At 26.5% G+C, this 16,312-nt stretch overlaps 1 protein-coding gene across 3 annotated transcripts in view; it reads left to right on the top strand.

Moving 5' to 3' along the window:
- The window catches only part of LOC101889299 (histone deacetylase 4), a 129,996-nt gene that overhangs the window by 56,177 nt on the left and 57,507 nt on the right, over positions 1-16,312 (top strand). For all 3 annotated transcript variants that reach the window (XM_005181224.4, XM_011293263.3, XM_011293260.3), the window contains exon 3: positions 14,909-15,024. In XM_005181224.4, the coding sequence (XP_005181281.1) occupies positions 14,909-15,024 (116 nt within the window). The remainder of the gene's footprint in view (positions 1-14,908; positions 15,025-16,312) is intronic.

Genomic DNA, 16,312 nt, shown 5'->3' with positions numbered 1-16,312 from the left:
TTTTTATTAATCATACGCAACATGATACTTTTGGAAATATTGGAACTATTGCGTTGGATTTTGAGCGCGTGACAATAACTAAATACCAATTTCTTTAATACTTGCTTACCAAAGTTTTTGGACACAATTTTCCTATTAAACATTTTTTTTCTAAAAAATTCCTACATTTCATTTTCGATAACCCTATAGAAATGTTATTTTCCATACGTCCTTGGTACCTTAGAAAAGTATTTTTTTTACCGAATTTTTTATATTATTTTTTTGCACTAAATTCCAAGCAAAATATTATTTTCTTGGGTGTCATTTAATTATTCTCATAATTTTTATAAATCATACGCAGCATGGTACTTTGGGAAATAATGCCTCTTTTGCATTGGTTTTTGAACATGGGAAAATAAATTGTGTTATATTCCCTGAAACACTACTAAATGCCAATTTTATGGGTACAGTTTTCCTTTTAAAGAAGTTTGTTTTTTTTCCGGCAATTTTCAATTTTTATAAATAATACGCTCTGTGGTACCAATGAAAGAATATTTTTTCCCAAGGCTTATAGCCTCCGCAGTGGAAAATAATTATTGTAGCTATAAAATATGACCAATCCCCATCTCAATTATCACTTTCTTGAGTCGTATTTAATTATTTTTATAATTTTTAACAATCATACGCAGTAAGGTACCTTTGGAAAAAATTCCTCTTGCATTGGATTTTGAACATGGGAAAATAAATTGTGTTATATTCTCTAAAACACTGCTAAATGCCAATTTTATGAACAGTTTTCATTTTAAAGAAATTTGTTTTTTTTTCAGCAATTTCCAATTTTTATTAATCATACGCTCTGTGGAACCACTGAAAGAATATATTTTCCCAAGGCTTATGGCCCTCGCAGTTGATAAATATTAATATAGCCATAAAATATTACTAGTCCCTTTCTCAATTATGACATTATTTAAAATGAATTGAATTATTTTTAAATTGTTATTAATCATACGCAGTGTAGCCATAAAATATTTCCCAATTGTCACTTTTTTAAGTTGAATTGAGTTTTTTTTTAAATTTTTTATCAATCATACGCAGCATGTTACTCTTGAAAATTGTGTTGATATTGGATTGGTTTTTGATGGTGAGCGGATAATTTGAGTTATATTCCCGTAACCACTTATAAATGCTTTTTTATGGGCACAGTTTTCCTTTTAAATAATATTTTCCGCAAAACTTTCCAATTTTTATTAATCATACGCTCTGCGGTACCACCGAAAGAATATATTTCCCAAGGCCCTCTCAGTTGAAAAATATTAATGTAGCCATAAAATATTACTAATCCCTTTCCCAATTACCACTTTCTGAAGTCGAGTTGAATTATTTTTTAAAATTTTTATCACTCATACGCAGCATGGTACTTTTGAAAATATTGTTGATATTGGGTTGTTTTTTGATCGCGATAAAATAAATAGAGTTATATGCTCCAAAAACGCTTCAAAACGCCAATTTTATAGGCACTGTTTTTAGTTTTAACGAAGTTTTATTTTCAGAAATTTCCAATTTTTATTAATCATACGCTCTGTAGTACCACTGAAAGAATATATATTCCAAGGCTTATGGCCGTCGCAGTTGACAAACATTAGTGTAGCCATAAAATATTACTAATTCCTATCTAAATTATCACTTTCTTAAGATGAATTGAATTATTTTTTAAATTTTTATTAATCATACGTAGTATGGTACTTTTGAAAATATTGTTGATATTGGATTGTTTTTTGATCGTGGGAAAATAAATAGAGTTATATTCTCGTAGACACTTCTAAATAATTTTTTACGGGCACAGTTTTCCTTTTTAAATAATATTTTCCCCAGAAATTTCCAATTTTTATTAATCATACGCTCTGTGGTACCACCGAAAGAATATATTTCCCAAGGCCCTCGTAGTTGAAAAATATTAATGTAGCAATAAAATATTACTAATCCCTTTCCCAATTACCACTTTCTGAAGTCTAGTTGAATTATTTTTTGTTTTAATTTTTATCAATCATACGCAGCATGGTACTTTTGAAAATATTGTTGATATTGGATTGGTTTTTGATGTTGAGCAAATAATTTGAGTTATATTCTCGTTAATACTTCTAAATAATTTTTTACGGGCACAGTTTTCCTTTTTAAATAATATTTTCCCCACAAATGTCCAATTTTTATTAATCATACGCTCTGTGGTACCACCGAAAGAATATATTTCCCAAGGCCCTCGCAGTCGATAAATATTAATGTAGCATAAATTTAAATTTTTATTAATCATAGGCCAATTTTATAGGCACTGTTTTCCGTTTAAACGAAGTTTTATTTTCAGAGATTTTCAATTTTTATAAATCATACGCTCTATGGTACCACTGAAAAAAATATAATCCCTTTCTCATTTACCATTTTCCCAAGTCGAATTTAATTCTTTTTAAATTTTTATTAATCATACGCAGCATGATGCTTTTAGAAATAATGGGGAGATTTTTAACCGTGAGAAAAAAATGTCTTATATTTCCCTAAACACTTGGAAACAAAATATTCGGGAAAAATTTTCCTGTAAAAAGAGTTTCCCACCAAATTTCCAATTTTTGGCTTTTATTTATCTTATCAAACTTTTTTATTTGAACCATTTTTTATTTTGTTTAAAAAAATTTTTTTTTTTTAATGTAGTAGCAGGATTTCCATGAAATCATTAGACTCGTGTGTACATTTCCCCATTAGATTATAATTATAATATAAACGCCCCTTACTCCTCCTACTCTCCCTCCTCTTTTTTTCAGATATCATAACTTCTCGGTAACATATCGGGTCTTTAAAAACTTTTTTTTTTTTTTTGGTTTCCTCAGCAACGCCATCAACTTTTTTTATTCGTCTGTTTTTAATGAAAAAAAACTTGTATTCTTTGTGATAAATGACGAAGTTTTTTAGCGACGTTTTTTGTGTGTGCTCGCAATGATGATAAGAGTCATGCCCGTTGACGTTAATCGGCCATATACTAGTAGAACTCAGCCGGTATTGTCATACCTAGCCACCTGCCGCCTCCCTACCTTCCCACCTGCCGCCTCCCTACCTTCCCACCTACCTACAGAGATATATTCCTCACTTGTTCGATGTACGTATGTGACACATTAAGTTGACTCGTGTTCTTTGTTGTTGTTGCTATTTTTGTTGTTGCTATTGTGTCGTATTGGTTTTCCATTGATAAAAATGAATGAAAGCAGTGTACCAGAGAAGTGTTACAAACACTTGCCGCTACAAACGTACATACAGACATACATACATACATAATTGTAGATAGATATGTATGTATGTATCTGCATGCAAACAAGCCACCAACCAACCAACCTACCTACCTACCTACTTAATTTCAAAGCAAATATGTCATTAATATTTTAATGATTATATCAACAAACATAGCTACATACGTACGTACGTACGTACGCAGAGATGGATGTACACACGAGTGTTAGATATTTGTATGTCGTGTCGTCGTACCCCAAAAGACAAGACAAGCCAAGACAACAACAACAAAAAAACTGTCAAAAAATAAAAGTATCTACGTAAATATGAAACGTGTTGTTATTCTATTTTTTTTTTTTTTGCTACGTAAATATATATATGCAGATATATTTCTTTGGTGATTTGATTACATGCGGAAATATACATCACATCACATTATTATTCATAGGTATGAGCAAGTGTATTTAAATTGTTGTTTTTTTTTGGTGGGGATAATAGTTTTGTCAACGCGTCATATTTTATTTGATTTCGATTTTTTTTGATAATTAAATTCAAATTTTAAGAGACACAATGAAAGCGTTTTGGCGTTAAAAAACAAAAACAATTTTTAAGAAAAAAGTTTACTTTGTTTTAGATTTATGATATTTTTTATTATTTATTATTTTTTTATTTAATTTTTTTATTATTTTTTGTTTTATTTTCTTATTATTTTATTTTATTTTATTTTTTAACTATTTTATTTTTTATTTTAATTTTTAATTAATATATTTTTAAATTTTAATTAAGGAATTTTTATTATTTTATTTTTTTATTTTATTAATTATAATTTTATTTTTTTATTATTTGTTATTTTTTTTATTTTAATTATTTATCATTATTTTTTATATTGTTTTTATTTATTTTTTTTTAAATTTTAATGCATACAATTTTAAATATTTAGAAATTTTTTATTATTTTATTTTTTCATATTATTTTTTTATTTTATTAACTATTATTTTATTTTTTCATTTTAATTATTTATCATTATTTTTTATATTGTTTTTATTTATTTATTTTTAATTTTTAATACATACAATTTTAGATATTAATTAGAAATTTTTTATTATTTTATTTTTTTTTATATCATTTTTTTATTTTATTAATTATTATTTTATTTTTGTATTATTTGTTATTTTTTTATACTGTTTTTATTTTTTTTTTTAATTTTTAATACATACAATTTTAAATTTTTATTATTTTATTTTTTTCATATTATTTTTTTATTTTATTAATTATTATTTTATTTTTTTATTATTTGTTATTTTTTTATTTTAATTATTTATCATTATTTTTTTATATTGTTTTTATTTTTTTTTAATTTTTAATACATACAATTTTAAATTTTAATTAGAAATTTTTATTATTTTATTTTTTCATATTATTTTTTATTTTATTAATTATTATTTTATTTTTTTTATTATTTGTTATTTTTTTATTTTAATTATTTATCATTATTTTTTTATATTGTTTTTATTTTTTTTTTTAATTTTTAATACATACAATTTTAGATATAAATTAGAAATTTTTTATTATTTTATTTTTTTCATATTATTTTTTTATTTTATTAATTATTATTTTATTTTTTTATTATTTGTTATTTTTTTATTTTAATTATTTATCATTATTTTTTTATATTGTTTTTATTTTTTTTAATTTTTAATACATACAATTTTAAATTTTAATTAGAAATTTTTATTATTTTATTTTTTTATATAATTTTTTTATTTTATTAATTATTATTTTATTTTTTTTATTATTTGTTATTTTTTATTTTGATTATTTATCATTATTTTTTATATTGTTTTTATTTATTTATTTTTTTTTTAATTTTTAATACATACAATTTTTGATATTAATTAGAAATTTTTTATTATTTTATTTTTTTTTCATATTATTTTTTTATTTTATTAATTATTATTTTATTTTTTTTTATTATTTGTTATTTTTTTATTTTAATTATTTATCATTATTTTTTTATATTGTTTTTATTTTTTTTTAAATTTTTAATACATACAATTTTAAATTTTAATCAGAAATTTTTATTTTATTTTTTTCATATAATTTTTTTATATTATTAATTATTATTTTATTTTTTTATTATTTGTTATTCTTTTATTTTAATTATTTATCATTATTTTTTTATATTGTTTTTATTTATTTTTTTTTAATTTTTATACATACAGTTTTAAATTTTAATCAAAAATTTTTATTATTTTATTTTTTTCATATTATTTTTTTATTTTATTAATTATTATTTTATTTGTTTATTATTTGTTATTTTTTTATTTTGATTATTCATCATTATTTTTTTTTTATTGTTTTTGTTTTTTTTTTAATTTTTAATGCATACAATTTTAAATTGAAATTAGAAATTTTTTATTATTTTTAGATTATTTTTTTATTTTATTAACTATTATTTTATTTTTTATTATTTTTTTATTTTATTAATTATTATTTTATTTTTTTTTATTATTTTTTATTTTAATTATTTATCATTATTTTTATATTGTTTTTTTATTTATTTTTTTTAATTTTTAATACATACAATTTTAAATTTTTATTAGAAATTTTCATTATTTTATTTTTTTATATTATTTTTTCATTTTATTAATTATTATTATTTAATTTTCTTATTATTTGTTATTTTTTTTATTTTAATTATTTATCATTATTTTTTATACTTTTTTATTTATTTATTTTTTAAATTTTTAATACATACAATTTTAAATTTTTATTAGATTTTTTTTATTATTTTTCATATAATTTTTTTATTTTATTAATTATTATTTTATTTTTTTATTATTTGTTATTTTTTATTTTAATTATTTATCGTTATTTTTTATATTGTTTTTATTTATTTTTTTTTTAATTTTTAATACATACAATTTTAAATTCCAATCAGAAATTTTTATTATTTTATTTTTTTTAATATTATTTTTTTATTTTAATTATTTATTTTTTTATTATTTGTTATTTTTTTATTTTAATTATTTATCATTATTTTTTTATGTTTTTTTATTTATTTTTTTTTTAATTTTTATTACATACAATTTTAAATTTTAATTAGAAATTTGTTTATTATTTTATTTTTTTCATATTATTTTTTTATATTATTAATTATTATTATTTAATTTTCTTATTATTTGTTATTTTTTTATTTTGATTATTCATCATTATTTTTTTTATTGTTTTTGTTTTTTTTTTTTAATTTTTAATACATACAATTTTAAATATTAATTAGAAATTTTTTATTATTTTATTTTTTTTCATATTATTTTTTTATTTTATTAATTATTATTTTATTTGTTTATTATTTGTTATTTTTTAATTTTGATTATTCATCATTATTTTTTTATTGTTTTTATTTTTTTTTTTTTTTAATTTTAATGCATACAATTTTAAATTTAAATTAGAAATTTTTATTATATTATTTTTTTTTTATTTTTTTATTTTTTTCATATTATGTTTTTATTTTATAATTATTATTTTTTTATTATTTGTTATTTTTTTATTTTAATTATTTATCATTATTTTTTTATATTGTTTTTATTTATTTATTTTTTTAATTTTTAATACATACAATTTTAAATTTTTATTAGAAATTCTCATTATTTTATTTTTTTTCATATTTTTTTTATTTTAATAATTATTATTATTTAATTTTTTTATTATTTGTTATTTTTAATTTTAATTATTTATCATTATTTGTTTATATTGTTTTTATTTATTTTTTTAATTTTTTATACATACAGTTTTAAATTTTAATCAGAATTTTTTATTATTTTATTTTTTTCATATTCTTTTTTTATTTTATTAATTATTATTATTTAATTTTTTTTATTATTTGTTATTTTTTATTTTAATTATTTATCATTATTTTTTATATTGTTTTTATTTATTTTTTTTTAATTTTTAATACATACAATTTTAAATATTAATTAGAAATTTTTAATTCTTTTCATATTATTATTTTATTTTATTAATTGTTATTTTAGTTTTTTATTATTTGTTATTTTTTATTTTAGTTATTTATCATTATTTCTTTATTTTATTTTTTTATATTGTTTTTATTTATTTTTTTTTTCAATTTTGTTTTATTTTTTTTTAATTTTTAATACGTACAATTTTAAATTTTAATTAAGAAATTTTTATTATTTTATTTTTGTATATTATTTTTTATTTTAGTAATTATTTTCTTTTATTTGTTATTTTATTTTTTTTTTAATTTTAATTATTTACCATTATTTTTTTATTTTCTTTTTTCTATTGTTTTTATTTAATTTTTTTTTTATTAATTTTTTATTTTTTTTTAATTTTTAATACATACAATTTTAAATACTAATTAGAAATTTTTATTATTTTTTTATTTCATTAATTTTCATTTTATTTTTTATTGTTTTTATTTTATTGATTTTTAGTTTTTATTTTATTTTTTTATAATTTTTTTATACCCTCAGCCATATGACTACAGAGGATATATATCATTTGATATAAAACGTGCCTAGTCGTAATAAAGGTTTTATATCCTAGGTCTCTTTGGACCAAATCCGTTTCAGGACATTTGGAGTCGATCTAGCGATGTCCGTCCGTCTGTCTGGCTGGCTGGCTGGTGCTCACGATAACTCTCGAAGGGAGAACGCGAAATGAGCATCCAATTCCGTTCAAACTTGGTACATCTCAATATGTCCATAAACACAAGATCTGTTATAAAGATGGTAGAAATCAGACCATTTCTTCTGGTACCTATAATACCTACAATAAGGAAGCTTCTGCAAATAAAATACAATTTTCGATCCATTTAAATCCATTAATTTGGAATTTTTATCAATCATACATATTCAAAGACAAAGACGAATAACCAAAAAAAAAAAAAAAACTATAAATATTCAAAATTAGATTTTACCAATCATAAGATTCTCAAAAAAAAATAATAATAAATAAATAAACAAAAATTATGTCAAATACCCCGGAATCAACAGTTCATATGCCACAGAATACACAAACAAATTTTCCTTTTATCAAAAATTAATACATTTCAAATAACCTTTTATTTTGGACATTTATATTAGTCATACGCTCCATAGTACCTCTGGAAAAAAGTGATTTTTATTTTTTTTTAAATTAAAAAAGGAGCATCTATGAATAAACATGAACTATGAATTATGATTTGGGAATTCATGTTAATCATACGCCCATACTCTTTTCAAATATTAAATAAGGAGTGATAAAAAATAAACTCTTAAAAAATAACTCTCTTAAATAAACTCTTCTTTTTTAAATCAATATTCTCCCGAAATGTCTTTAGTTTATTTTGCAACGAAAGAAAATTCTACATTATTCCCAGAATTTTTCAAAATAAATTACATAACATTAAATACGCAAAATATTTATTTTTTTGGGATGGGCTATTTAAAAATGGATATAATTAATTTTGCCCCGATTTTCATCCAGAAACCAAAAAGATTTTGGCAAAAATTCCAACATTTCTTTTTTTTTCTTCTTCCCCAATGTTCTTCCCTCCCAAAAAACGTAAACGTTTCTCTCACCAAAAAATATAAATAAAAAATAAAATACGAAAAATAAAACATAAATATCTTTACGTATTTAATTTGGCTATTTATGTTTTCATATTCTTCTTCTGTACATCACTGTTGCCCTCCCCCTCCCCCTCCCCTGCTGCTGCTGCCATATTTATTGTTTACTTTTTTTTTACTTTTGTTATTTTTGATTTCCCATTAATCCATGGGGGCCATGAGGTGTGGGGGGAGGGGGTTGTATATGGGAGAGGGCAAAGTATTGCTCGTATATTTAATAAAAATTAAAACATTTCATGTTTCGTTCCGTTTAAAATAATCCACGAAGAAGAAGATGATGATGGATAAAATGATGATTTGCAAAAAATTCGCGAGAACGCCGTTTTGATTTGAATGGCTTCTGAGAATTCTAAAAATAAATGTTATTGTAAATCAACAGCATTATATTCCTGAGTGTTTCTATATATATTTATATGGACGTGGATGCATACATGTGGATATATATGTATTCTATCCATATATATTTCGTGTGATGAGTTGGTTTTCCGTTGTAGAATGCACACACACACACACACACACACACAATTTTCATCCGGGAATAATATAATTGGGTTGGCACAGTGGGCCTTAGAATAAGTGTTTTAAACATAATTTTAAATAATAAATAAATAATTTTAAATAAATAATAAAAAAAATTATTTTTGCAATAATTGTTTGGTAGATGGAACATCTTTATATTCAAAAGGGGGAGATTGGTGCGTATGATTAATAAAATTTCCAAAAATAATGGATTTAGATGATTTTGAAGTTAAAAGTGTTCTCCCAAGTCCCGTTTCAAGATATTTAGAGTCGGTCTAGCGATATCGGATGTCTGGAGCATCCGATTTGATCCAATCTTGGTACATCGTAATGTTATTATCAAACTTAGATCGAGTTCGAGATGAGCAATATCGGTCCACTTCTTCTGGTACTTCCCCCACAAAATGTCAAAATTTTCACAAAAATAATTTATCTCACAGAACAAGAAACCTGTGCTAGGTTAGGTGCCAAAATGGAAAATATAGACCGACTCCTACTGGCACCTCCCTCAAAAAGGGTCAAAATTTGGAAAAACAACAAGTAAAAAATCTGTAAGTTCGGTCGGGCCGAACTTTTAATACCCTACACCATTTGGAACGTATTTGGCAATTTTCAAAAAAATAAAATCCGTTAAAAATTCTGTTATAATCCTATAAATACCGAATGTAGCCATTATATTAGAGTCTAGACGACGACGTGGACCTGAATACCCAAATTTTGCCAGTACAATATTGAAATGCGAAACTTGAAAAGAAATTCGGTGAATAATGTAGCTAAAATCATCAAAATACCAAATATCGGAAGGCACCGTTGTATGTGGGCTATACGAAGTCGTGGACATGCACAGACAATTTTATGTCATAGGCTGTAGCATCCATTACGAACTTCGAATACCATATATGAGACAATTCCGGTGAAAAATATAGCTAAAATCATCAAAATACCAAATATCGGGAGGTACCGTTATAAGTGGGCTATACGAAGACATGGACCTGCACAGACAATTTTCAGTCGTAGGCTATAGTATCCATTACGAACTTCAAATACCAAATTTGAAACATTTCCGGTGAACAATGTCGCTAAAATCATCAAAATACCGAATATCGGGAGGTACCTTTATATGGGTGCCATATCAAAACGTGGACCTACATGTCCCATTTTCAATACCAAAAGTCCTGCAGACATAATATACATTTTAGCAAATTTTTATCAACTTACTTCATTTTGTTTGGAAGCTAGAGTGATTTCCACAGAAGGACAGACGAATAGGCGGACGGACATAGCTAAATCGACATAGAATTTTATGCTGATCTAAAATGTACATTTCGAGGTGTTACAAACGGAATGACAAACATATTATATCCTCCATACTATGGTGGAGGGTATAAAAAGGATCATAAAATTCGAAATAAGCATTCGGTTCTCTTCAAATTTTGCACATCCCATTATTTCAACTAACACAAGATTTGCTGTGGAGATGCAATATATCGGTCCACTACTTCCGGTACCTTCACCACAAAGGGTCAAAATTTTGAATATCCATGAAATTGATAAAAAGCGAAATTTACATCCGATTCCATTCGGACATGGTAAATCTCAATATTTTTATCAACACAAGAACGGTTATAAATATGGTAGAGATCGGACCATTTCTTCTGGGTACCTTCCCTACAAAGGGTCAAAGTTTTGAATAGCAGAAACATTCAAAAAATCCGAAATGAGCATCCGGCTCTCCTTATATTTCACACATCCCATTATTTCCACCAACAAAAGATCCGTTGTGAAGATGGGATTTATGGGTCCACTTCTTCTGGTACCTCCCCCACAAAGGCTCAATATTTTGAATATCCATGAAAAAGCGAAATTGACATCGGATTCCATTCAGACTTGGCACATCTCAATATTTCCATTAACACAAGATCTGTTATAGAGATTGGACCATTTCTTCTGGTACCTCCCCCACAAAGGGTCAAAAATTTGAATAACAAAGACGATCATAAAATCCGAAATAAGCATCCGTTGCTCTTCAAATTTCACACATCACAATATTTTTTATTAACCCAACTTCTGATGTGAAGATGGAATATATCGGCGCACTCCTTCTGGTATCTCCCCCACCAAAGCGTCAACATTTTGAATAGCCAAAACGGTTATAAACTCCGAAAAAATTCATCCGGTTCTCTTCATATTTCACACATCCCATTTTTACTATTAGCACAAGATTTGCTGCAAAGATGGGATATATCGGCCCATTCCTTCTAGTACCTCCCCCACAAAGGGTCAAAATTTTGAATATTCATGAAGTTCATAAAACACGAAATTAACACCTGATTCCACTCAGACTTGGCACATCTCAATATTTCCATTAACACAAGATCTGTTATGAAAATGGTAGGGATCGGGTCATTTCTTCTGGTACCTCCCCCATAAAGGGTTCAAGATTTCGAAAAACCAAAACGATCATTAAATCCGAAATAAGCATCCGTTGCACTTCAAATTTCAAACATCCCATTATTTTTACTAACACAAGATCGGCTGTGAAGATGGGATATATCGGAGCACTTCTTCTGGTACCTCCCCCACAAAAGGGTCAAAATTTTGAATATTCATGAAGTTCATGAAGTTCATAAAATTAACACCTGATTTCATTCAGACTTGGCAAATCTCAATATTTCCATTAACACAAGATTTGTGACAGATCTTGATGGTAGAGATCGGACCATTTCTTCTGGTACCTCCCCCACATGCAGTTTAAGATTTTGAAAAACAAAACGCTCAAAGAAGGCAAATTATGCTTCCTATTCTCTTCAAATTTCACACACACAAACATTTTTTCTAACACAAGATCTGTAGCGAACCCCTTCTGGTACCTCACTCACAAAGTCACAATTTTCAATGTCCGTCAAGATAAATTTAAATTTAATTAGCAGAGACACAAACCATTGTGATTTTTTCTCCGGTTCACAAAGGGTTAATAAAGAGAGAGAGAGAGATAGAGAGAGAGAGAGAGTAGTAAACCAGAGAAAAATTAAAGGTAAATTAAGTTATATTAGTTTTGATCAAATTTCAAAACTTTCCGTACAAATTTCAAATTTACAAAGAAATCGCCAAATAAAAACATAATTAAAATGTACGCGGACAAAGTTTGAAACCCTTAACTCTATATTTAAATCCAGAATAAAATATTTAAAATAATTTCAGACTTAGGAATTTTTTTTAATTTTCTGAAGAATTATCGCTTAATTTTAGGGAAATTAAAAACAGAAACTTAGAATAAAGCGGTGTCGAGGCTGGGCACAAATCTGAAATTTTTTTTTGACTATAAGGCTCGACACCACTTCATTTTTAAATATTTTATTCTGGATTTTAATGTAGAGTTAAGGGTTTTAAACTTTTTTTAGCGATTTCATTGTAAATTTGAAATTTGTACGGAAAGTTTTGAAATTTGATCAAAATTAATATAACTTAATTTACCTTTAATTATACCCTACACCACAAGGTGGTCAGGGTATTATGTCTTTGTGCATTTGTTTGTAACAGGCAAAAGGAAACGAGATAGACCCATAGTTCCTTTTGATGATCTGCATAGAATCACTTTATTATCCGATTGAGATGAACTTTTGCAAACAACATTTGTTTGGCCCAAGGACGAACCCTATTAAAATTGGAGGTAATCGGTAAAAATTTAGATATAGCTCCCATATATATCTTCGTCCGATTTGCCTTTTATTGTGCACCAAACATGTAATATCAGCCCGATTAGTATGGAATTTTGCGCATACAACCAAATTAGTCCTGAAAATAAGTATGTCAAATTTTATCGAAATCGGTTCAGATATAGCTATAGCTCCCATGTATATTGTTCATCCGATTTGTTATTTTTGTCCTCCGCAGCCGTAATATGCACTCTGTAACAACAATATTTGGGGAAGTGTATCAAATGCAGCTCAGAAATATCTTTGCTAAATTTTATCGAGATCGGTTCAGATTTGGATATAGCTCCCATATATAACTTCGTCCGATTTACCATTTATTGTGCACCAAAAGTCTAATATTTGTCCAAATGGGATGGAATTTGGCACATACGACCGAATTTAGTCTAGAAGGTAGTATGCAAAATTTGGTGAAGATCGGTTCAGATATAGTTATAGCTCCCATATATATTGTTCATCCGATTTATTGTATTTGTTACCCACAGCCGTAATATGCACTCCGTAACAACGATATTCAGGGAAATATATCAAATACAGCTCAGAAATATCTTTGACAAATTTTATCGAGATCGGTTCAGATTTGGATATAGTTCCCATATATATTTTTATCCGATTTCAAATTAATTTCGCACCAAATGGGCAATACAAGTCCGAATTTAAAAGATACAAATGCTTCGGCATATTTAGTTCTTTGAACCTTAAATTATAATTATAATCAAAGCGTGTAGGATTGAATTCTCCCATAAAAACTTTTAATTATTAAGTGGAGCTTTGCTAATTTAGCAAAGTGGTGTAGGGTATCATAAAATCGGCCCCGCCCGGCTTTAGGACTTTCTTTACTGGTTTTTCGCTGGTTTACTACTCTCCTCTCCTCTCTTTCTCTCTCTCTCTATTTATTAACCCTTTGTGAGCCGGAGAAAAAATTACCATGGTTTGTGTCTTTGCTAATTAAATTTAAATTTATCTTAGCGGAAATCAATTTTCAATACTTGTATCTGCCATAACTTGCGAAACACGTCAGCGATTCTTTACCACATTCTATATCTAAATATATCTCTTAACCAGAAATCTGATGTGAATATGTAATTTATCAAAATATACTATTTCCTTTTTTCGGTGCGAATTTCTTTTTTTTACATTTTTCCCCATATTCCAATTCTTCCAATTTGTGTTTTTTATATTTAATTGTCAAACATTTTTATTTTATTTATTTTTTTGTTTTTTTTTTTTAATTTCAAAATCACTGTGCCTTGAAAATAATAAAAAAAATAATTTCATTCATTATTATTTTCATTCGGAAATTGTTTACAACGTATACCGTATTTTTGCAAATAATCAAAAAAACAAAAACCTCAAAACGACTTGCAGTCTTATTTTTAAAAATTGCGATTCATGTTTAAAATTGAACATTTTCGGGTTTGTTTATGATTTCCTTTTCGCCGATTTGATGCTATTTTCAGCGATGTGTTTATATTATGAGGGAAAAAAAAATCGGAAAAATACAAATTTTGCAAAAATAGTCTTGGCATCTCCTGCTGCCTCCATCTTTCATCCCCCCATCAATTTTTCAAGTCATTCTCATAAATAAATTTTCATTTGATTGGCTTTGTCAGTTCATCTGCTCGTTTCTTGTCTATTTTAATTCATTAAAATCACATCACTTTTTTTCAGAAATTCTTTGTTACGGTACTTGGTATTTTCTCTCTTCCGTGCTCTCTCTCTCTCTCTCTTCCCCTCTCCTTCTCTCTCGTAATAAAAATAACCAATATTTTAATATTTTCTTTTTTTTTTCAGATCTTTCCCGCGATTCTGGTACAAACGAAAGATTACACATAACACCGGGTACTTTGGATTTCAGTCGAGTTCAGCCAGCCACGGTGGCATCGGATTTAGATCAGCAAATTTTAGAGGTGAGTAAAAATGAAAAAAAAAAAATCAGACAAAAAATTTGAATCAACAACAAATGATTGAATGGGTATTTTTCTTAAAGATATTCTTCTATTCAGTCTGGCTGAAGAGAGGTATATCCTCCAGAAATTTTTTTTAAGTCAGGGCTGATTTTCTTCAGGAGAGACAAATATTATCTTCTTTGAGAAGAGGGCAAAATGGATTAGGTTGATGGGAGACCATCGAATGACCGTGAATTTACCAAAGGATTTTTTTTAAGTTTTCCAAGACTTGTGGAATTTCTGGATCTACAGTAAACTGCAGCAAAGTCAAACACCATAATTTTTACATTTTTTTTAATTTCTTTGAATGAAAGCAGAAAATGTCGGAAATAACATCAAATTTTAGAATAAATTTAGATTTGTTCGAATTGGTCACCTTTGGCACGAATTATGGCCTTCAAACGGCCAAAATGAAACCGTCACACGCTGCCCAAATGTTGCTCTGCGGTATTTTGGCCCATTCTCGGCGAAGCGTTTGCTTGAGGTGATCGACACTTTGGTATTTTTTAGTGCCAACCTTGCTTTCCAAAATACTCTAGACGCAACAGTCCAACAGATTGGTATCCGGAGATTTTGCTGACCATTGTGCGCTGGAAATGAAGCGAGGAACCTCATTTTGTAACCATTCTTGGGTGGCGTGTGCTGAGCGCGATGGTCCTGAGTCCTGTTGCAATGTCCAAGGTCTGCGGCCAAAATGTTTGCGTGAACCCTCCACAATATTTTCACGATAATATTCGGCATTTATTCTGATGCCACGGTCGATTAATACGAGCGGAGAGCGACCAACGGCTGTTATGGCGGCCCACACCATCACCATGGCCAGCGCTTGAGTTCTGGTGGTCAACAGAAGGTGCACATTTTCAGCCTTTTCAGACTTCTTTGGCAATTAAACACGATCAACGAATGTTTTCTCATCGGAGCGGAGAAAACCAAATTCGGCAGTTCACCATTTTCGGCCAAGCGAAGCAACTCTTTAGCTCTTTTGAGTCTATTTTCTTTTTGTTGCGGTGTAAGTTCTTGCATTTTTTGGAATTTCAATGGCTTTACCCCGAGCTCATTTTTCAATATTTGCCGAATGGAATATTGCGATGCGATATTTTCAGCTCACGAGCCATTTTTCTGGTTTGGGTTTGGGTTTCGATCAAGTCGCTTCTTTACTTTTCGAACCATTTCTGCTTCTGCTGATGTTGCTGTTTTCTTCCGTTCACTTCCTTGATGTCAGGCTACGCTACGCTAGTATCACGGTAAC

The sequence above is a fragment of the Musca domestica genome, unplaced genomic scaffold (genome assembly GCF_030504385.1).
Source record: "Musca domestica strain aabys unplaced genomic scaffold, Musca_domestica.polishedcontigs.V.1.1 2, whole genome shotgun sequence".
Lineage (NCBI taxonomy): Eukaryota > Metazoa > Arthropoda > Insecta > Diptera > Muscidae > Musca > Musca domestica.
This window is presented reverse-complemented; position numbering and strand designations above follow the sequence as displayed.